This window comes from Cetorhinus maximus, chromosome 10, assembly GCF_964194155.1.
Source record: "Cetorhinus maximus chromosome 10, sCetMax3.hap1.1, whole genome shotgun sequence".
NCBI lineage: Eukaryota > Metazoa > Chordata > Chondrichthyes > Lamniformes > Cetorhinidae > Cetorhinus > Cetorhinus maximus.
The window spans coordinates 57,634,680-57,659,193 of record NC_135888.1 but is presented as its reverse complement, the minus strand read 5'-3'; the positions used below and the strand labels follow the sequence as shown (position 1 = coordinate 57,659,193).

The 24,514-nt window shown below is 43.7% G+C and overlaps 1 protein-coding gene across 4 annotated transcripts in view; it reads right to left on the bottom strand.

Annotated features, from left to right (window-relative positions):
* Positions 1 to 24,514, bottom strand: part of ebf1a (EBF transcription factor 1a) — a 425,690-nt gene that overhangs the window by 389,442 nt on the left and 11,734 nt on the right. For all 4 annotated transcript variants that reach the window (XM_078550508.1, XM_078550510.1, XM_078550511.1 and 1 more), the window contains exon 6: positions 17,452 to 17,520. In XM_078550508.1, the coding sequence (XP_078406634.1) occupies positions 17,452 to 17,520 (69 nt within the window). The remainder of the gene's footprint in view (positions 1 to 17,451; positions 17,521 to 24,514) is intronic.

Sequence of the window (24,514 nt, the reverse complement as noted above, 5' to 3'; positions counted from 1 at the left end):
GGTTTACAGAAGAGCAAATTGCAATATAGATTAAGAGAGGAGTTCAGTAGTGACTCTGCTTGCCAATAAATCAGGGAAAAATAGATTTTGTAATGCAAGGGTTATTGTATAATGCGGGATTCTACAAGCTCCTGTAATGCTATATTAATTGCTTATTTTACAATCAGGTGACATACAAGTTTAAATCTGTGAGGCTCTGGAATCTCACTAGATGCTTTGCAGGCCACGGAGTCTGCACTATTTCTATTGTAGTCCTATTTCCAATCCATGCTCCTTCTTAGTGAGGCTCAACACTGGGAGCAGAGCTTTGTAAAATTACCACTGTGACACCTTAAGACACAAGCATAACTTCTACTAAAAGATACGAAGGCAACATGTACATGTGAATTGCAACACATAGATGCCTTTCCGTGATTTTCAGCCAAACCAGCTTGTTCCCAATTAAAGGAAGTCACATCATTTTAACCTTACTATAACAAGGCCACTGCTGCCTTTGCCATAACATTGCAAATCAGTTCAATACATATGCCAGACAAAGCTTTCAGCCAAAACTAGCTGGTACATTTGGTTCATTTTATTTTTAAATATAGAAGGCCACAGAGTAACACTGTAGTTGCCCTTCATCTCATATACAGAGGTGAAAGTGCTGATGTAAATATGAACTGCAGGTAACTAAAATTCAGGCTTTCCCTCACTAACAAATAAACAAAACAAAAATTAACCAAGTTTGTTGTTTACTAGGTATTCTGAGAGAAAACACTGTTCGAAAATGAAATTAAGAGGGAAACCAGTCCGATACTGTAACTAAATTAGCATCAAATGCAAATCACTGGGTACTTAGTGGTAGAACAGGTGCAGGGAAGGCCTTTAAATGAGACAAATGAATAAAACATCCCTCTGCACAAATGTGTACGCTGACACAAAGTCAATTGCATGAATAATTCAGCAACCTTGCTGCTGATGCAGGGGTCACCCTGCCTCGACCTTTATGACAGGAAGTGAAATAAAAATAAGCGGGGGGTAGTGGGCGGAGAGGAATACACCAGATAAAGCTGCTAACGGAGGAATTGGCTGGAGGTATTGTTTGAGACGCATCCACACAGATAAAATTGCCAAGAGCCTGTAGGCACACAGTGCTGCCATCATTGCCACCATCCCAGCTCAGGACTCCGTGCCTGTGAGCTGCAACCATGATCCGTGTTTTCATTGATCCCCAGAGTTGTGTCTACTTGCATGTATTCCTAATGGTTTCACCACATGATCTCTCACATGCAACCTCCCAGCCCAATCAAAAAATCTTTTTTTTTCCTCCCATCTCGTATATTTTTATATAAACAAAAAACATTCAGAGAAACATTAAAAAAAACACAATTTTTTTTGCTGCCCTGATGAGTTTTCTCATCCATGTCCAGGAGATTAATCTTCAAATCCTGGAGACTCCAGGGTAATCCTGGAGCTGTTGGCAACACTACTGCCAGTGAATGCATTAAGAGATCTGCAGAGTGTGGGTCCCTTCACATACAGCCTTCCAACAAACACAGGCAGCACACGGAACAGAGTCTCAGGTTGCCAATTGAGAACCATTCTTCCAGAATCCTCACACCAAGATAAATAAAAAATACCCCATAAGAGTTCAATGTTTCACCTTTTTAGGAAGTCCAAAATTAGGGGCCATAAATATAAGCTAGTTACTAATAAATCCAATTTTTTTAAAAATCAGAGAAATGTTTTTGCCCCGAGAGCTGTTAGAATGTGGAGCTCGTTACCACATGGAATAGTTACAGCGAGCATCATAGGCACCTTCCAAGGAAAGTTAGATATGCACATGAGGGAGAAAGGAATAAAAGGTTATAGATAAGGTGAGATGAAGTAGGGTAGAAGGAGTCTCATGAGGAACATAAACACTAGCAACAGACCTGTTGGACTGAATGGCCTATTTCTTTGCTGTAAAATGCTATGTAATTAGACAAGCTTTATTTATTTATTTATGTACCCTTCAGCATTTTTTCTGTCTTGTGAGATGCGGTAGACCAAACATTCTCGATCTTGGGCTTGGTGTTAAAACCAATTTGAGAGCTGGGGGCTTCAACATAAACTTGTACTTTTTTTAATTCCCCCTGTGGATGCCAGGGGGAGCCCAGATGGTTCCAATTTAAAAACTAACAGTTTCCCTTATCCCCAAGTGCTAAAGAAAATAATCCACTGACATGACTCTTTCCTGGGAATAGCAATGAAAGTCTTATCCCTGATACAATTTAAATCATTCATTTAAGTTTCAGAACAAAAGAAGAGGAAATCTTGTTCAAATTAACCAACATGTAAGCTTTTCTTCCCACTCAAGCAATGATCATTCACATACTACCGCAGAATTAACTTTCCCAAATATGCTTTCCACCTTTCCCTTATTACATTGCACAGAATTATTTATTTTCACCCCCTTTGCCCCTCTCCTAAGAGAGGAATTGCATTAACATAGCAACTCCTCAAAGCACTATATGTGAATTAATTTTAAGTGCTGCGAGTTGTTATGTGGATGATTGCCGGAGGTTTTTTGCACACGAGCAGATCCCACAAACAGCAATGGGAAGAATGACTGATTAGCCTGTTTTTAGCGGCATTGGTGGAGGGAGGAATGTTGACCAAGGCACTGGAGAACACCCTGCCCTTTTCAAATACTCTCAATGTCCACCTGAATAGGACCTTGTTTTCACACCTCATCCTAAGGATAAGCACTGACTTCTTGCTGCAGTAGGGTTTAGCACTGACTGTCCTCCAATAGCTCATCCAAGTGGCCACTAAAGACCTTAGATAGTAAGTGGCAGCAGGCTATTTTCCTTTAGAGGCCTTCACAGCCATGCTGAGTCCTACAGCTAAACTTACACCAAGTACTGTTCATGCGTCACCCTTGTATTCATTGACCTAAATTGGGTCCCATTCCGGCAATGCCTCAACTTTACAATTTTTATCCTTGCTTGCAAATTCCCCAAATGGCCTCGCCACTCCTTATCTCAATTACATCATCCTGCCCTAGAGACCTTCAAGCAGTCTGCAATCCTCCAAATCTGTCCTGTTGCTAATCCCCAATTTTCTTCCCTCCACCCAGCTGCCTAGGCCCTAAAACTCTTGAATTCCCTCTTAAACCTCTCTGCCTTTCTATCACTCCTTCTTTTAAGGTGCTCCTTAAAGTCTATCTCCTTGACCAAGCTTCTGGCCATGTGTCCAAATATCTTCTTATGTAGTGTCAAATTTTGTTTGATAACCATGGGATGTTTTACTACATTAAAGGCACTATATAAATGCAAGTTCTTGGTGTCATCAATTGATATTCACCCCTCCAAAGAAATCATGAGGAAGATCGGGTGAGTAAAAAATTCTGATGCGCCCTGTGGTCAAATAGTCTGCTGACATTCACCAGTCACACATGAGGGACAGAGAATTGAGCAATGCAATGGGCAAAATGGTTAGCAAGCACCCCAGTAAAATTCAACATTTTCAGAAGAGCAGGGGAGGAAACAATATATACATATAAAAATATGTATACACATTTAAAAAAATCACTCTTAAATATTATTTTTCGGGAAGAGTATGTGCAGGAGAATGCCGCACTGATAAAATTGCTGGTAGTTTTACACGGCGCATTCAGAGGAGCAAAAAGGCTTTGTGACAGCATAAATATGCATTAAAACTATATAAAAGCCCTGGTTAAAAGCCCTAAACTTGGCTCTCTGAAACTGAGCTCAGTCAGCAAGTTAAGAAATAGCTGTGAGATAGCAGGATTTCACCGCATCAAAAAAACAAACAGAACTCTCTAAAGTCGGTACTTCATTCCTTAAATGGGCTCACAGACACTAAATACACCATTATAGCCAGTTGAAAGCAAATCTCCACTATAATTCAGCTGTGTTATCTCGCTCTAGCAATTGCTATGTCTGCAACAAAATTTGTATCAAAATCAGAAAGCTCTTTTGCACTTTATCAGAAGGCCTGCCATTTATTTATTTTCAGTTTTCTTGCCCAAATACAATCAGTCAAGTTGGGAGTAGATTCCAGTGGTGCCCACCGACACCTCATGCAAGTCACTGTTCCCTCACATGTGCATGTGGACCATAAGTTAACACCACAGTGGAAGCTGGTGCAGCATGCCCATGCATTGCCGATCGAGCTCCAGTCACTCCTTGGACACTGGGCAAGTCCAGGATTGGGCTCGGCTCTGATGCTCCCCATAACGGAATAACCAAAACACTCACTGCCAAAAGTACTGAGAGTAGCCCTCTCTCTTTCCCATATTTCTTACACATGAATAACATCCACTTCGCCAAGGGAGTGGAGGAACACATCTTATGAGAGTGCAGCATTTCTCCTCACACTTTTGACTCCTGGCAGAAATACACGGGATTCAGCAATCACTCTCCTGCTGCTATGTTGAAATTTTCCTTTTGATTCCAAACTGCAAACAAATCAAGCTCAACCTCAGCCCTTCATGAAAACTGCCACAGCTATTAGTCCATTAACAGGGTCACAAGACTGCCAGTTCAATTGCAGTGAAAACTAAACATTCTGAGCAGAATATCATGGCCTTCCGAATCAGCAGAGGTCAGGTAGTTTATCCCCATACAATGTTGATTCACATTCATTATGCAGCACTATTTTTATTCATAGAGCCATTAAAAGGTTGTGATATATTTAACTATTATAGATTTTATACAGGCTAAAAAATAGTCTATAACCCTAATACTCCATACTCTCTTACAGTAATGTTTATTTTTGTTAAGGAAATACAAATTGTGAAACTCTGTGAAGCCCCAATCCTCTCTCCCTCCTCCCCTCCAATAATGTATATATTTACATTGCTGTATTATAAAACAAAAATTAAAAAAGTAAAACACTATTGAATGAATAATTACTTTTCATTAAATGTGAGAACAATACATCTTAAAAATTTGGTACAATTTTCAAACGACCTGACACTCGTGAAACCTTTCAGGGACGCTCGTGGGACTCGTTAGGGATGCTCGTGGGACCCGTTAGGGATGCTCGCGGGACCCATTGGGGACGCTCGCGGAACCCGTTAGGGACGCTCACGGAACCCGTTAGGGACGCTCACGGAACCCGTATGGGATGCTCGTGGGACCCATTAGGGACGCTCATGGGACCCATTAGGGACGCTCGTGAACCCGTTAGGGACGCTCGTGGGACCCGTTAGGGATGCTCGTGGGACCCGTTAGGGATGCTCGTGGGACCCGTTAGGGACGCTCGCGGAACCCGTTAGGGACGCTCGCGGGACCCATTAGGGACGCTCGCGGAACCCATTAGGGACGCTCGTGGGACCCGTTAGGGACGCTCGTGGACCCGTTAGGGACGCTCATGGGACCCGTTAGGGATGCTCGTGAACCCGTTAGGGATGCTCACGGAACCCGTTAGGGATGCTCGTGAACCCGTTAGGGATGCTCACGGAACCCATTAGGGATCCTCGTGAACCCGTTAGGGATGCTCGTGAACCTGTTAGGGACGCTCACGGAACCCATTAGGGATCCTCGTGAACCCGTTAGGGATGCTCGTGAACCCATTAGGGATGCTCACGGAACCCATTAGGGATCCTCGTGAACCCGTTAGGGACGCTCACGGAACCCATTAGGGATCCTCGTGAACCCGTTAGGGATGCTCGTGAACCCGTTAGGGATGCTTGTGAACCCGTTAGGGATGCTCGTGAACCCGTTAGGGATGCTCGTGGGACCCTTGTGTTCCGGAGAACTCTGGTTGGAAACACGGCTTTATAGTTTGTAACCTTAATACTCCACCTGAGTTTGCCTGTTTATCTAGAGTATTGCTAAAAATTGAAACAGAGGTAAATGATTTAGTTACAATTAATAAAGGCAGTGAGTAGCTGAACCATTCAGGCAAGTATATTTGGTGTTTGATTCCCAGTATGTGCTGAATCGACCTGGGCGGAGGTAGCGGGGGGGTGGTGTTTTGGGAAACAGCTGGGAGGCTACAGTTCACCATAGGGATGGGATTCTCATTCCTGATTGCTATTCCTAGTTACTACCACCCGCCCAACCACCCTCCCTGTTAAAGCGCATGTGTATGCATATTAGATGAGAAGATGATCTGATCTGGCTGTTCACCCAATGTCACATAGCCTGTTAAACAGTTATTGTCCAGGCCAACACGTGAAGAATAAGGTACTCAATAACATCCAGCACCCAGCTGTTGAGCAGTATCTCAGCCAAATTCAACATTGTGAGGGAGAGCAATAAAAACCAAAAGCTGAAAGTTCATCTCCTTCCAGAACTGAAGAAAGTGCCTCTTTAAACAAGACTACAGTGAAGTCTAAAAATTGCTGCTAATGAATCACTGGGTTCCTTAAAGTGAGAATTATAATCAATTAAATACAACAATTTTTGCCCTTCCCCAGCCTCTCAAGCCTTAACAGGAAGGAAAGGTCAGCTCGTTGACTGCTGTTCAGGGCTCTCAATTAACCTGATTAGTTCAACAAGCAGCTATTATGAATGACACCTTATCTGAAATAGAAGGAAAAGCAACTTCCTTCCTACATAAGATACCACTGGCCATCTCCAGTCTGTCCAGGCCAGCTATTGGCCTTCTGGAAGTCACGGAGCAGTGAACAGCTGATTGGGCTTTGTGCGCCTTGGGATCATCTGATCTGCCCAGGTAAACTGGAGAAAAGCACTGGCCTGTGGGCAACTCTGAACATTTATTTCAGAAGCAGGCAGCCAGGTGATAGAATTGCTAAAAGTAACCCATTCCCACTTCAAGAAAGACAAACAAGTGTGTTTGGAAAGATTTAGTTAACTCTGATCTATTGGGGCCTATGCTTTCAGGCTTATTAGGCTGCAGGACTCTCCTTTCCTTGATGAACATGCCCCTGCCCCAACACCCACCCCCTCCCCTCCCTCCCCTCTCCTCCCTCCCCCACCTCCCTCCCCCAAAACCAACCACACACTGATGCTGAGAGACATGTATAAGCTTTGTATCAAATAAAAGAACATGAAGAAGGAAGGAAATAAAGAAGGAAGGCTACAAAAAAAATCTATTAGCTGTCAGTGGCCTACATGTCCATTTGAATGACTTCAGATTAATGTAATTGAAGTAATCTCGTTGAAAAAGTCAAAGGCCCAACACTCCTGTGCAGCGGCATTTGGATGAGACAGCAAACAACATCAATATTAAACAGGTGACAACTAACAGGCTTATACTTTTATTAAAAATGTAATGCCTCAAACAGTTTTAACCAGATTTTAATCCCTTGAAATTCAAAGTTAATAGCTGCCTTGAAAATATTGAGATAGATACCAAACAATTTACTGTCTGGCTGTCAGTTCATGTTGCCCTCAATCCTCCCCCTGGAAGGTGTCAGTCTCCAATTCATCTGCTGTGTTTCTGTCACTGTTTCTAATTTAATCTGAGTTTCAAACGTGCTTTACAATTCATGAAACAAAGATGTTTTGGACCACATACTAACTTTGTTGTCATCCATTACAGATAATCATAAAGTCTGTATTAAAGGGAGGTATAAAGGCCTCGATCAGGCTATTTCTGAGGCAGCGTGTTGAAAGACAGGAATCAATGGGTAACCTACTGAAGTTGCTTTAAGTAACTTCTCTTTTCACTTTGAGTACCTCTTAAAGGTAACATTTCCCAATGGTTTAAGAGGTTACATACATGACCCAGCATGGAACTCAAGTAAACATATCAAAGAGATGCCATTCACCACTTCTGCTTACATGATAGTTGCCAACCCACCAGGCTTATCCTGGAGTTTCCAGAAACTAAAGATTAACCCCCTGAGCAAATGTTGGGCAAATTTGCTGTCAGCAAATGCCAGTAGAAAAAGCATAATGAAATTGTGTGTATTTATAATTTTTTTTAACACTTTTGTTTGTTATAAAATTATTGGTAATGGGCAAAAGGGCAGTTTGACTGAGGGACGCGAATCATGTAGTCAGTCCATGAAGAGTCTATTGGCTTTCCATTGGGAAGGCAGTGCCCTGAGAGGATGGGCATGTCAGACGACCATGCTGGGGGAAGGCGGAGGTAGGGCAAGGCAGTTGGAGACAGATGGTCAGGTGGTGAAAGTTCCATCCAGAGATGACAACCTGAGCTTACCCATGCACCATGTCCAGTTACCCGAGGGCATTAGGTGCCGGTGGAAACATTCCAAACATAAGTCAGCACCATCAGTAGTGAAGAAAATTGACTCAAAAAAAGAGCCAGCTAATTTCCCGGTAGGAAGGAGGGAAATAAAAAATCAGAGCAGCCTAGTCTTCCGTTCAGGATTGGCATCTTAACCAAGTTGCTCCGCCTTAACCCAACATCATCAACAAATGGATGATATCCAGCAGCAAGGGTCAATGACTAGTGATTGGGAGCAGCAATCCTTCCTTAGCTCAGTGGCATTGAAAGCATTGTGGTAAAAAGAGATTAAAATAGTCCCTCAACATCTAGACAGTGGTTAACTCTTAAAGAAAAAAGACAACAGTATAATCTCAGTGGGTCAATGGTTAAAGGCACTGCCCACTGCAGTGTTGAGCCTTGGTGCTTGCCAAGTTAAGCAATCTCAGCCAGGGTAGCATTAGGGGCTCTGGATTTGCTTCCACACTCTGGATTAAGCAAGGGAAAAACAGTTAGGCATCCTGCCCCAGATCCACATGCCAATTCTTTGCTGAACATGTGCACACGTGGACTCCAGGTAAGAGACAGGATTGAGCCATAATGTCCCTGACAAACAGATATCCTGTCGACACTCACTTGTACATGGGAACGTGGGCCAGGGTATTTCACATGGCAGGATTCCCCGGCCTGCCACCCAAAGAGTTGGTGGCAAATGCATCCCTGCCGAAACTGACTTACGCACAGCCATTTAATGCTCCAAGGAACGTTAATTGACTGGAGATGGGACTTCCATCCCTCACTCAAGAGGAAGTCCCGCCTCAGAGACCTGTCAGCTAATCAGATTAGCTGGCAGTTCTCTAGTCCCAGCAGTGCCAGAAGCTGCAGTGGACAGGACTGGGGCTAAATCTAAGTCCCAAAGTCCAGGAACAGGTAAGTGTGGGGAGTTTCAGGGTGGTGAGGGGAGATGAGGCCCCAGGGGCATGGGCAGAGAGGACAGTGGGGAGGGAGTATGTGCAGGGGACAGACCTTGTGGGAAGGGAGGGGTGCCTGATGTTGAAAGGAAGCTGTGGGTGGAGGCGCCCTCCCCTCCCTTCCCCTCCTTTCCCCTCCCCTCCCTTCCCCTCCCTTCCCTTCCCCTCCCATCCTACCCGAGGCCTGAGCAAGGTGACTTTCCAGGCGTCCCCCCTGCTGCTGAACTCCTCCCTCCAGTCTCAAAACTGTGGCTGGGCAGGAAAAGGCCCTTAAGTGGTCAATTGCAGGAGGCTGGAGCACAGTAGGGGGCTGGCCGCCCAGGGAATTTTCTGCCTCCCTCACACCCCCTCCCTAACCTTGCAATCCTGCCTGTGGGGCATCGTAAAATTCTGCCTGTGCTCACTTAGATGAAATATTTTGGAGGTGACCGGTGCCTGTGAAAGTGACAGGGAGGAATACATGGGGGTAAATAGCAGAGAGAAAACATAACATATTGAGTTTAATAATTAAAAATAATAATTTCAATGTGTGTCTGGTTTGGTGATTAGGTTCATTTGTTTAGTGACTGTTATGGTTCCAGCCACTTCCAGTGCATGTAAAGGAAACCTAATTAATAAAAGCTCCTGTCATTAGTTCTCCAGCATAATTAGTACAATGTATGCTAATTACCTGTGTAAAAAAATCTAATAAACCCTTTGGAATGGCAATGTATTAGTAGCTTTTACAGAGTTATTGGTCTCTTCAAGGTAATAGCAATGTGCAGGTTTTAGTGCTTTGGGTGGACTGGCTTTTCTCAATAGCACCTTCCTCTTCACCCAAGCCCCAAGACAAAGACAATCGAACATCTCACTCATTCAGCTTGGGATACAGTACCACAGAACTGCCCATGAGTGTCCACTCTGCTTGTGCAAGCATGGACAAGTTGGCACTCATATATTCAGGCCATGAGGTGGTCCAGTGCCCCGTTCAACTTGTGGCCCTTGAAATGGCTGCTGCTCAATGTGTCTTGAGTGTTCATTTTCAGCCTGACGTGGTCCAGATAGAACAGCCTTCAACAAAGCACCACTGAGTATTCCTAGTCTAGACACTAAGGGTGAAATTTCCAAAGGGTTTCTCCTGCTAGTCTGTGTAACTTCAGGGGAAGAGATGTCGGTACCATAGAAAAAAAGATGCAAACAATAAACCTGATAAACCTGTTATAAACTTCCTGTTCAGCCTCAACTGGAATATTGCGTCCACTTCTTGGTACCACACTATAGGAAGAATGTTAAGTTATGAGAGAGGATGCAGAAGAGATTCATGAGAATGGTTCCTGGGATGAGGAACTTCAGTTGCATAGATGGATTGGAGAAGCTGGGGCTGTTTACCTTGGAGAAGAGAAGGTTGAGAGGAGATCTGATAGAGGTATTCAAAATCATGAGGGGTCTGGACAGTGCAAATAGAGAGAAACTGTTCCCATTGGTGGAAGGATCGAGAACTAGAAAGCACAGATTTAAGGTAGTTGGCGAAAGAAGCAACGGCAATATAAGGAAAAACTTTTTGGATAGTGAGTTGTTAGTATCTGGGATGCACTGCCTGAGAGTGTGGTGGAGGTAGATTTAACCATGGCTTTCAAATGAGAATTGGGTCATTATCTAGAGAGACAAAATTTGCAGGGCTACCGGTAAAGGGCATGGGAACGGCACTGTGAACTGTTTTTACAGAGAGCCAGCACAGACATGATGGGCTGAATGGCCTCCTTCTGTGCTGCAACCATTCTATGATTCAGCATCTGTGCCATTTATCCAAGGTTTGTCTGCTGTTCTGCCAGTTACAGCAGACAAGCAGGTGAACCCTTGCCAGAGTTCACCTGTCTAAACTGGCTATTCAACCCATGGAGGCAGGTATTACAACCAACCTGATCATGTCCTCCTCTCACAATCAGACTTTCCTGAATGCCTCAATGAAGGGTGATTGGGAATGGGAACCTGGGATGACTTTTCTGTTTGCATTGCTGGGGCAGGGGGAAGCATTGCAAAAAAGTGTTGTGCCCTGAAATCTGCCTCAAATGTAATCAAGGATCAAATCTGGAACCTTCCTAGCCTGGATTTCTTCCAAGGTTGTGTAGTTACCCACTGAGCCATGAGGTAAGTCTTGGGTTGCCAACCCTCCAGAATTGCCCTGGACTCTCCAGGAATTGAAGATTAATCTCTAGGAGACTGCTGCGAGTGACCAGGGAGAAAAATCATAGGGGCAATTTCTTTCAACACTCATTTATTACCCATAAAAATATTGGAGACAGGGGTAAAAGTTGATTTACTAGATGGGGCATTGGGAGGCAGGTAGTCATATGAGAAAACCTCCAGGAATACATCAAACCAGGGTTGGTAACCGTACGCAGATCCTTCATTTGAAAAGAGGAGAATGTATGATAGCAAAAGCTTTAAAAAGCCTATAATCAAATAGCCCTTAAAATAGCACCATCTCCTGCATAGAAAACATAAGCCACAAGTTAAAAGGAAGCCTTATTGTGTTTAATTTTACAAAATATCACATCCCTTTGGCACAGCTCACCCAACAGAGACAATGGAAAATTATTACAAAAGATAAGCGAGCGCTGTGAGGATTCGGGTTTGTTATACTACAAAAAACCCCCACAAAAATGGCTCCTTCATTCTCTTCCCCTTGCTCTCTCCCTTTCAAAATAAAAAAAAAGTGCCATAAACCCCTGGCATGGAGACAAATATTGAAAATTGTTGGCAATGGATAGGTCACTAATGCATTGGGGGTCAGCATCCTGGCAGCTCTTAGGACATTCCTGGCAAAGTAAACAGTGAGCCACAGCATCAGCTTTCTTCTGCATGCAATCCCACTTAAATTGACAGGGTTAGCCAAGGCTTAGGAAGAGTTTAATTATCCTACTGGGGCAAGAGCTCATCAGGGCTCATAAGAGCCCCACTAATCCAAAACAGGTAACCCAATCCAGATACACAGAGCGAACACATCACAATACACACACACACAGACACACACATCACAATACACACACACAGACACACACACACACACACATCACAATACACACACACATCACAATACACACAGATCCATCACAATACATACACACACATCACAATACACACACACACATCACAATACACACAGACACACACGCGCACACATCACAATACACACACACACACACACACACACACACACATCACTAATCATTCAAAGTTGTTTTCTCACCATATCATTCACCAGAGAGGTCTGGAGTAGCTAAACTAAAAAAATCTGTCTCTCGTTATACCTCAATCTCTGGATTTCATTCATAACTTCTCACAGTATCAACTTTACTGGGATACATTATAAAAATTATACCCTCTTTGCAACTATCCCATGCAGTTCACATAAAATCCAGCATGAACGTCACTAGGGTTTTTTTTAACAAACAAGCTTTTCTCAGCTAAAACGGGCAATTTGTGTTAATTGTTTCCATCCCTGCATCACCTCCATCCAATGTTCATAGGGCCAGTGATTTGCGGAAGATAAGTCAGCAAACTTTTCTTTTTACACTGTGTGTATTGATGGCTCACTATTAAGAGGATGCTGTTCGCATGAACTAAAAGTCCTCAGCAAAAGCTTTCCTCATCCGTCAACAAAAGGTCTGAGATGAAAATGATGAAAAATTCCAGCACTTGCATGTGATATCATTGTAGCAATAATACATAGCTCTCCTCTCATCTTTCTCTTCCCCCTCTCTACTAATTTCTTATTGCAGAAGAGGGCTCTTTAAATTAGGTTTAAAAATGTTGCTTTTAATCTATCTTGGTTAAACTCCCATCATATCTATATGAAAACAACTTGAGGCAGGGAGCACAGTAGATCAGTGTCTAGCTGCATCAGTCATTACACCACTGATCAATGTGGAGTTAACTGATTTCATCCAGGACAGCAGCAGCACTACAGCTGGTTTCAGTGAACCTGGGGTTCCTGCTCTTGCTCAGTGCCCAGTGATCCCTTGGCTGACGCCCAGGAGCACTAACTACTTGCAGAGCTGCTGAGGTGCTACAGGGCTGCCCAGTGCCTGTGGGAGCAAAACCCCTAAAAGGCCTTCATGAGCGAAGTTGAAAAAAAATGTCTCATGCCCGGTAGCAAATCTTTATTCCGGTACAGGTGATCCCGATAAGGTTGATCTACTTTATTGCATAATGATTCAGCCTTTTGGTACAATGTATACTATTATTCCCCAATATGGTTTGAAATGAAGTTTAAAAATATCCCATACACTCAAAAAGAGATTTCAAATTTGCCTCTACTCTATGCTGTAGCTCAAGCAATGTAGGGGTCTGTTTATACTGCAAGGTCAGTGCTGTTGCAAAAGTGGCACAAAAGTAACAAGTATAGGCTTAGCGTTTTGGAGAGATGCCATCGTGCACAACTTGGATTTGACATTGGATGGGGTGCAGTGTCAAACTGGGTACAAGGGGTCATTCAGCAATCTTGTGCTCAAGGGGAAAGTGGGGTTCCGAGACAGGGCTAAGCACCAAAGCCCAGATGCTCCAATCCATGCTCCCCATGAATGCAGTCTGGCATAGAATGCAGCCAGCCATATCATGTTCATTGCACCCATTTCTAGTTCAGTACCCTTGACCAGGAGGAAGCTCTATTCCAATCCTGTGAAAATGCAAAATGTGCCAACACAAGGTGTGCAAAACCTATCAGGTAACATCAAGCCAAAAGAGAGGGATGTGAAACACTGGTCTAAACATCTATGGACATATATATATTTATATATATATATGTAGAAACACAGGTCAGACTCTACTAATGTCATACACCACATAAAGCTTCGTACTGATTCCATATAAATCCCTAACGTGACATCCATCACTTATCAATGGCAAACATTAACATCCAATGTCCACACTGAGTCAAAGTAGAATCAAAACTAAATCCACATTAACATTGAAACAGTTGGGATCATTAATAAACAGCAGCCAGTGAGATCTGAGCCTGAAATCTCACTGTGGTAAATGGGGGATGAAGGAGGTAGTAAAAAAGAGGAGGTTCAGATTACTGATGGTGGATAAACTGCACAATCAGATCAGTGACTCCTGATTACTGAGGGATGCCCAGGTATCCATGTTCTTTGTAGAAGTGATAGATAGGCACTGGCCTTAATGTCAGTCATTCGGACTTCCACACCTGTTCAGAGATCTATGGCACTCTTGAATGTCACAAGATGCAGAGATGGGAGACATTCATTCCGTCTCAGGAAGCTGCTCAGTGTAGTGACTCCAACTATTTGCAACCGACACTACGAAACCATAGATCTACAGATATGCCATCAGGTTAAATTCATCCAGTCTTGTAAGGTAAATGAGGGGGATCTGATTCCTCCACACCCCACCTCCCCCACCCCTACCCTGCAACACACCCCCTGCCATCCACCAAACCCTTATCTCACCACATTTCCTCTCAACCAGTGCTCCCATTATATAACAAGATTTGACAGAATACACCGAATGGAGGAGAGATAGGCCGTACAGAGCTCACTCCACCCACCCTGAGACAGGACCAAATTTTTAACTGCTCTAAAAATGCCTTACAAGGTGCCCTGGTCAAATGGTGCCCTGTCCAATCTTTATGGCCGATGGCCAAGGAGCCCTTGCAGTTGAAAGTGACTTTGATCCATGGCCAAGTTTTCTTTCCATTATGTCTGTGCCTTTTTTGAGATTTCCAGTAAAAGAAGAACAAGCTCCTTTTTGTTAATAAACTAGTTGGTTTATTTTTTTTCTCTCAGCTGCAGTGCACCCCAGTGATCTAAAGCCTAAATTACACTCCCAGGGCAGCAGATTCACTCAAGATTAGGGCCCAGCACTGACTCAACTGATTAGTGCCAAACTCCATCTGCACCAGCCAATAAATCACCGGCTGGCTCACATGAGCCTAAATTACATGAGTCCTGTGACAATTCCCAGGGTGGGAATTTTGTGTTTAAATCCCTAGCCAAGCGCTGGAATAAAGAAAGTTGCATTTGCCATATGTAGCTGGCCCCATTGGTGCCTTCAGCTTCAGAGTATCGGCTTTGAGGGTTAACTTTTCACCCCCACTTTACCTCCAGCCTGTGGCAAATGTAACTGGCTGCCTGGCTCAGCACAGGACACCACAGGCTGCCTTTCTTTCCTGGCCAGAGGCAGAGGATACTTCATTCCTCCTTTTCTACATCCCAGCATGGCATTTCCACATTTATGACTCATTCAGGTTATGTTACATAGAATCTGCAACACAGAAACAGATCATTCGGCCCAACTGATATATGTCCGTGTTTCATTCCACCTGATTCTCCTCCCAGTCTAATTGCCTCATCCAGCCCTGCCACATATCCTTCTATTCCCTTCTCCCCCATGTGTCTTTCTGGGGAAGGACAGGCCATGTGGCAAATTGGGAGATTTCGGCCATAAAGCAGGGTTCTATATGGTTGCATCATTGGAATCCGCTAATCCCATGGGAATCCCAAAGAAATCTACGTCCTTTAAAAGGGGGATGGCGGACGGGGAGGAAAGTCAGTCCACACCCCTGTATTTTCCCCAGGAAGTGATGGTGAAAACTGGAAAGTCTTCTGAGTGAGGTACAGATCTGCCTATCCATGTGGGAATCTGCCATACTGTAACTTGGTGAAGAATGGAAAAAATCTGGTTGAAGTGTAAAGAAGGGACACTTAGACTTTGCTGGACCAACCAGCTCCATTATTCAACTGCTAAGTGGTTCACAGTTGCACAACAAGTACCTCTGAAAGTCGGCAGTCTCCTCAGAAAGGGAGGGTGAGAATACATTCCCTCGCATGTTGTTCTGCCTAAGACTTTCCCCAAAGGGAAAATATCCACCTTACTGCACCTGCTGCCTGAGGTTCAGCTGTAACATGAATGTGATGCTGGTGCTGCCTCTGGAGGTACCAAGGCCCACCCTAAGAGAGAGTTGCACTGAAAGCAGCAGCACCTAGCTAGGCAGATACAGCCCCCACCTCAGGCGCCCGCCGACCAACTGAATACTGAGCTGAACGATGGGAGACTAGTAGTGCAGTTTCCTGATTGCTGGCTGGTCCACCCAGCCTTGTCAATGTCGGGAGTCACCATCCCATCATATTATGCCTCGTTATTTTTAAAACAAACACTGGTTGAAAGAAGTGAAGGGAGCCTGCCTTTGCTTGGCACCGATACAGTCGCAACAGCTACTAACATATCAGCCTGCACATGCACTCCATGATACTCCACTGAAGTGAAATCTTCAATTCTGGCTCTCCCTGTTCCACAGTTCAGTGCATACGAGAAAACAACACAGCAAACACATGGGATCCATCTCTGCCCGCTGCCAAAAAACAGGCCATTCTGCCCTTCAATCTTACAGTAATAACACAATCTGAAAGTGCTGTTTAATCCTTCAAAAGGTTACATTCCTTTTTTTTTGCCATCCATCCATTTGTTTTCTCCTCCTCTCCAGGTGCTGACCCACGTTGAGGCAGAGTGTCCCAGGAGGAGTTTATTCTATGGTACCTTGCCCGAGTGTTTCTCAAGTGCAAGTGCTGAGGGGCAATTCAACACAGAAGCCATCACAGCACCAGCCTGGGCAGGCTCTCAGCCAATATCATTCGAGTATACCCTCCAGTATAACCCACTTGATTGGCGATCAGGAGCAAGGATCCTGGCTGATCTTCACTCCTGCATACAGCCCAGGACAGAGAAGCCAACTGCAGCAATCTCCTGTGCTGCAATTCTGGCTGAGGACATGCTAACCAGGCACAGGCTGGGGGCTGAATGGCTGAGTCCCACACTTGCAGCGCTTTCACTATTTGAGCCATCTGGGAAGAAGGTTCCCACTCTATAATGCTTCCAGTAACAAGGCACAGCACAAAACTAAAAACAAAAGCTCATCTGGAAAGTCAAAGTTCTTCACTTATTGCCTGTCTAACAATCTGCTGATTCCAGGCACTCAGAACTGAGTGGGTTTAATATATATTATATGAATGGATACATATATTAATGTGCCCAGCTGCCTGATGCAATACTGATGTAAAACCACAAAGAGGGAGAATCAGTAAGAAGCAAGCAAAAAGGATTTCCTCATTATGATGATTCAACAAGAGTTTGGGCCTCTGAGACACAAAACACCAGCAAATTTCCAAGCCTTTCACAAGTAAATCACACAATTACAGAACCCGAAACAGGACAAGAGAGACCGTGCGTTTATACATGTTCAAGATAAAACATACCCACATGTACACACGCAACAACAGGGCAATGTACCAGCACCACTTGTGGAGAGGCAGGTGTCTCACAATAATCAAAAGCAAACAATTGTTCGTACCTGTCAATTATCACTGGGTCTGATGGCGTCTCATTCCTGTTGCCGCAACTTTTCTTGTCACAGCAGCGACTGCGGGAGGGGGAGAAGAGGGAGAGAATTAGAAATCAGTATGGAACAATTGCTGCGTATGGCTTAAATTACTGATGCCTTCTCTCCCTGTGCTAAACAAGCAGGGTAGGTACAATTTAACAACCACATAATGGTTAAGTAACTACTGCCAAACCTTTCTCAGTACAAGACAACAGGTAGAAATTAGTAGGAGACCGTACTTGTATATAGGTAAATTACTACTTTCCACTTCCCCTAGACAGCTGGTGATAATTAGGGAGGCAAAAGGTGCCTTTGTAAAGGTGAGCAGTGAAGCAGGACTCACCTGAGGCAAATAAGCAGCCCCTCTCAAAACAATAGATGGGACAAACCTCCTCAGCATTAGGGTGTCAATCTCATTGGTTCTCATCTTACAACCATCACAGATGGTGATTACATTTCAGTGAAGGAAAACAGTCACTGGCTGAAATCAGGCCCCCGCACAACAGGATGTCAAAGGCTGCAAGTAAAAGTGCACTGAGTTTAAGCAGGATGTGGGGGAGTAGTGGAATCTAAAGAGTTAAAACCATTTTTAAAATAGAACTGAGGTCATTTATGTTCCATTGCTCTTGTACAACTTTGCTACTTCCCCAAATAAGCAAACAACACAGGAACACACTCTTCACTATCTTCATGTAAAGTGCATTGCTGTTGCCATTTGTCATTAACAGAGTATATAGCAATTTCTCTTTAATATTCCACCTGTTATAGCCCACTTTCCCAATGTCTCTCAAAAGATGTTTTTATTTTTTTCTTATGGAAGTTATGGGCGTCACTGGCTAGGCCAGTATTTATTGCCCATTCCCAATTGCCCTTGAGAAGCTGGTGATTACCCACCTCCTTGAACAGCTGCAGCCCATGTGGTGTGGGTCCACCCTGCAGGCAAATGGAGCATATTCCATCACACGCCTGACTTGTGCCTTGTAGATGGTGGACAGGCTTTGGAGAGTCAGGAGGTGAGTCACTTGCCACAGAATCCCCAGCCTCTCACCTGCTCTTGTAGCCACAATATTTATATGACTGGTCCAGTTTAGTTTCACATCAATGGTAACCCTCATCATTCTGAGTTGATGGTGCAAGATTCAATGATGGTAATGCCACTGAATGTCAAGAGGAGGCAGTTAGATTCTCTCATGTTGGAGATGGTCATTGACTAGCGCTTGTGTGACACAAATTTACTTGTCACTTACCAGCCTATGCCTGTATGTTGTCCAGGTTTTGTTGATCACAGGCACGACTGCTTCAGTATCTGAAGAATTGCAAATAGTACTGAACACCAAGCAATCGCCAATGAACATCCCCACTTCCGACCTTATGATGGAGGTCATTGATGAAGCAGCTGAAGATGGTTGGAGCCTAGGGCACTACCCTGAGGAACTCCTGCAGTGACGTCCTGGAACTGAGATGATTGTGATTGTTGGAGCCCAACTATCTTTCTTTGAGCTAAGCATAATAATAATGTGGCACTGGACACAGGAGCATTGTATTTCTGCCACCTGATGGCATTCAACATCAGGTTTCCCTTGATATCCAGGACAATAGCATTGGTCAAAGGCAGTGAGAAAGGTGCCACTCCTTCCAACAGAAGAAATTAAAGCTGGGGTGGGGTACTCCCAAAGATCAGAGTTCTCTGCTCTCCAGATAGTTAGCATGCATATAAAAGCCCCCAGCTGTAGCATTACAAAAGGATCTAATGCACATATACAATTTGCATTCAGTTATTTTCTATCACAATAGATCATGAGTTAGGAGACTGAGTGTGAAGATCGAGATACTCATCATAGGCCTATATAATCTTAGAGTAGGTGCTTTTGTAAATTGCCTGCTATTCTTTCTTCTTTTTGTCACTGAAAGTGACAGGGCCACAAGTGAATCATTCTATTTCTCATTCATTTTCTTCATCTGTTCCTGGGTTTCTTTCCTTCCTTTCTCCCTAATGTCACCACCATTTTCTCAAGGGCGATTAGGGATGGGCAATAAATGCTGGTCTAGCCAGTGACGCCCAAACCCGTGAACGAATAAAAAAAAATTGGTTCCCCTTTGCATTGGATAATCACACTTGTGTAAATTAAGTCTATTGCCATTTTTGTTCCTGCCACAACTCCAGTTAACAGTTTCTGAAAGCTGTATTGTGTTGGGGAAAAACATTTTCTTGGCAAAAAGTATTTGTAGATTTGGAAGCTTTATCTAAAATCAAAGCTCCTCCCTCCTCTTCACTAAGTCCTCACGCTGTCTCCTAATTCATTTCCAAGATCTCGAACATGATGTTCACTGTGTATTCCTGTCTTTCCTTCCTCTCACAATCATTGAGTTCTTAAACCCAAAACCTGGGCATCACAAAATCATTCACTTCTGAACAATCTCTTCTCCTTTCCTTCAAACCTTGGGGACAGCCGACTGTGGCCTTGACCCTTTTCATTCAATATACATTTCATTTTAGCCAGAAGACCATTTAGTGATGCTCTTCAAATGTTTGGGAAGTCTGTGAGACTTGCACTTCACAAGGTATAAACATCATCAGGAGGGAGCTATGATAGCACATATAACGTTTATATTCAGCACAATGAATATTTATCAGTGTTAGTCAGTGATGGCTCCCACTAACCTGATGTGATTAGTCAGATAGTGTTCACACTACACTGGAAGCGATACGTTATTAAAATATAATGTCATGGCCTAGTAAGTACAGGCAGCCAATGCCCAGTGCACAAGCTGCCTAGTTTGATTCCCAATTTCTGCTAAGTTATCTGGCTCAACATTTCAGGGGTTGCAATTTTCCTCAGTCCCTAGAAGCGGGGGGATAAAATCCTGCTGCAGATCACAAGTCCATTTGCGACACCTCACCTGTGGAAGGCAGAAAACCTGCCGCCACTCAAAGGAAGGTGCCCACATGAAGGGCGGCCACTCGAATGTGTGAGACGCCACACTCCGACCAGAGAGGACGGGTGAAAATTAGAGTAAAACGGCCTTTGAAAATAATGTCTTGCACCTTCACTCAGGCTCATTTGGTTAAAAGGAAGTGTCAGTGCCCTAAAGCATAGCATTTAACTTTGTTTCTGGCCCAGGTTATACATAGTTACATTCTGCATTATGTCCTACGTGACTGCTGTAGTTTTTTTTTTGCTGCAGGATCATGTATAGAATGAGCAGGAAGTGAAGTTTGAGATCACGTTAGTAAATAGTTATATTTTTGGCATTGCTGACAATGCCATGCACAAAAACTCTGGTTCACCGCATCCCTCTATACTAGTGATGCTAATGCGAGAGCCACGTATGAGTGTCACTCTATCAGTGCAATTCAATGGGCAATACCATTAACCCTTTCTGTACTTACAGGAGAGGGTGAGTTGGTAAAATACAGCCACTTTCTGATTTCCTTCACCCCAACATGAGCAGTTGTGTCTCCAAGTTCCTGGGCCCTTAAGCTCTAGAGTTCCCATCTAAACCCTCTCTTGCACTATTATCTCTCTCTCTCCTCTTGTAAGGCAAGCCTAAATATCTACTTAACCCTCTTAATACCTTCTTATGCGGCCTGGTGTCAAAGTTGATCTGATCCGTCCTGGGAAGTTTCACTATGTTAAAAGGTGCTGTTTAACTGTGAGTTGTTGTTGCCGGGCACCCTCTCTCCCGCCCCAGCGCCCTCTGAAGGCAATGTCCCATATTGGGGTCTGATTTCAGAAGCACCAATACTTCACTCCAGTGACCATTCTTCGTTTGTCAGCATGTACCGGGGCCTTCACAACCCACACAGACATCGCCCTTGCCCAGCAGATGAAGTATGACGGGAGAAGGCTCGATGGAGCATAAACATGGGGGGTCGTAAGGGCCGTTTCTGTGCAATGTTCTACGTAACGTCCACATATATTCACCAAGGGTGAATGGATAAGGATCAGCAGCAGGGACCCGAACTGATTTATTCCCCTCCATAGCCCGGAGGGGCACACTGAGGAGAGTTGTAGCACTTCAACAGCATCCCCAGCTGAGATCAACTCATCCAGCTCAGGCTGGTAGCGAACGTGGGACATCTGTGATTTTGTTGTTGTTGTTTAGTTTCTATGTTTAAATAGAGACGGAACTCTATGCCCGAGTCCTACTCCTGGGCTGCTTTGCAAAAATTTACAAGTGTTTTCCAGCTTGTAAATCTGACAATCATTTTACTCTGATTGTCTTAGAGCTAATATGTCTGATTCAGTCATTGAACCCATTTAAAAACCAGCTGAAGAATAATTAAGCCAAGTCAATCGAACGCGAGCGGAAGGAACCGACCTGAAATGGATGAGTAACAAGAAAGGCCTTCAGCTTGGAAACAATATCATTTCTCAGTACAATGAGGTGGGGAATTGAAAGATCATTGTGCATTCATTATAATCACCAAATGAGCACTGGGCTAGGGTTGGTGTGGTCCTGCTAACCTTACTTTGAGTACTCGCCATACTCCAAATGATTTATTACAAATAATATTCATTCTTTAATATAACACACATTAGTGCCATGAAGTCATATTTTAAGGGAGGGGAGGGGGGAGGGGGGAGGGGAGGGGAGTGGGGAGTTAAAAACAGACCTTGGCTGAAACTATGGATGTTTTTGCTACCAAAAGACAAGCTGGTTTCACACCATCTGGGTAATGGTAGCGCATAGCAATTAGCTGAGCTGATTAATGGCGAACAGACTCTCATTTTATGCTTCTAACTGAGGGCACATTTGCACCCCGGTGCAAATTCAGCAGATCCAAACTTCCGCCGACAATAATGCAGAGTAAGAAAATGGGTTTGCAATGTGGCGACCAAGAAGAAGGGAGCATGTCTGCAGCCCATGCTCCGAACGGCATCAGATTTGCAATTTAAAACAGTATTAGTAGCACAATGGATGACAGCTCCCATATCAGCCAGGTCACGTCAAGTAATAAACAAACAGCGCCCCAATAAAACCCTGCTTGAATAGCCAACAATGAAACCTGTAATCTCCCTCATCAGCTGGCTGACCTTTCACAACATGCCTTTTTTTTCACCCCCCTCTCTGTCGCCCTCCACACACTGAAATATATTATCCTCGTGGTTTTCTGTTTCCGATAATCTGGACCATACGGTGGTGGGAATTTTGGGCAGCTACCCTAATCTGACCTGACCCTCAGCTACAGAGCACTGCAAATCCACAATACACAACACACCAACATATAAATAAGGGAGACAATTGTCAATATGAGCTCAGCTATTCATTGTGGAAGCCAAATTATCGTTAGGGAGCAAGGTTCCCACAAATAAGAAAGCTGAAGAGATGCGAGTGGAAATGTTAGCGCGCTTGGCAAATGGCTCAGCTGATTAACTCAATGAGGCGCTGAGCCCTACAGACCAGGAAGGGTCCACGTTAGTTAATGCCAGTCAGGGCATTATGTTTGACCTTATTGCCCCTGCATTAGAAAAGGAGACTTACGTCAGGAATCTTGCCCTGACCACTCACTAGCAACTTCTACTGGAAATTCATAGGTGAGTAGACAATGGGAGAAGGTAGAGTCGGGTTCTGCCATGATGATTCCCCCCCACCCTCGGAATCAAATAGCTTTTCTACACTCAATACCTAGCCTGAAGAATACCCACTTGAGAGAAATACCAGAGGACTGTTAACATTCATAGAACCAGGAGTCAAAACCTTCAGGTAAACAGGAGAAAATTATCAACAAGGAATGTCAGCACAGTCTGGTTTTCCATCGACTTGTAAAAAACTGAAGTAGGCACTATTTCTGTTCAATCGTAGCACCTTTAACAAAACCACCATTTTCAGCAACGCCGCATCATTTGTCACTTAACAACGAACTGCACAAAAGAACCAGACTGGGGCAATGTTCCACAAGAATTCAGTTTCTGAAAATGCACACTCGGTTCTCACAGAGTTTATATTTCAAACTCAAGGACATGACATCCACAAAGGGTAGCTAGCCCCTGTTAGCGGACACAGGCTGACGGACAGGTATCAAAACATCACATATGCTGCACGACCCAGCCCTTGCACAACCATTTTCACAAATTAAAACTCTAAGACATGTGTATAAGATATAGCTTACTATGTTTAATGCAAAACATCAGATTATTATAAATAAATTTGAAGTTTATTTTTAATAAAGTTAATCTGAAGCTTAACGCCTTGGATCAGATAAATAAGCTTTAAATTTAGCCAGCACCTTGTGACAAACACCACAAGCGTTTGGTCCAGATTAAGGGGGATGCTTTGTAATGAACATAAAAAGGTTCACAGCGAGCACACAGTTACCACCCTGCCCTAGACATGCTGTTTGCAGCACATTATCCTATCAGCAGAGCTAGTCCCTAAAATGAGCTTCACTCTACACCAAACGGTAACAAAGCTTTGAATAATTTTGGTCCCACTTTGAAAAATATTAAGCACATAGTTGCCATTTTAAGATAAAATCACTTCTGGCTTGAAATCAATGTTTAGTTGTTAGGATCTATTATTTTTAATTCCATCTCTTCCCTGTAAATGAATTCCTTCCAGTAATATTGAGCTGACCTCCTTGAGTTGAGAAGGATGCTCTAGCTGTAAGGGAATCTAGCTTTTGAGAAGTAGAAGGGCACTTGTTTGTTAAAGAATTGCAAATCTAAATTTAGCAGCAGCAACACAAAGGTCTTGTTTTTGTTTTTTGTTTCTTTGTTCGTTATGTTCCCTGGTTTATTCCCCTCCTCTCCTGTAAACTGTGATTGAAATTTGGTTCCATAGGCACCAATTTTTCATGCAAGAGTCCATGCATGAGCCACTTTTAGATTAGATTCCAGAAATTCGGCACCCGTGTGCCAACTCTCAGTGTTTACGCTGCTAAATCTGCTCAACTTCTTGTAGTGGCAGACTCACATATTCATTTTAATGTGAATTTGTGGACGCCAATGTTCATAGAATCATACAACACAGAAGACCATTTGGCCAATTGTGCCTGTGCTTTGTCCCTATAACCAAGTATATATCCAAT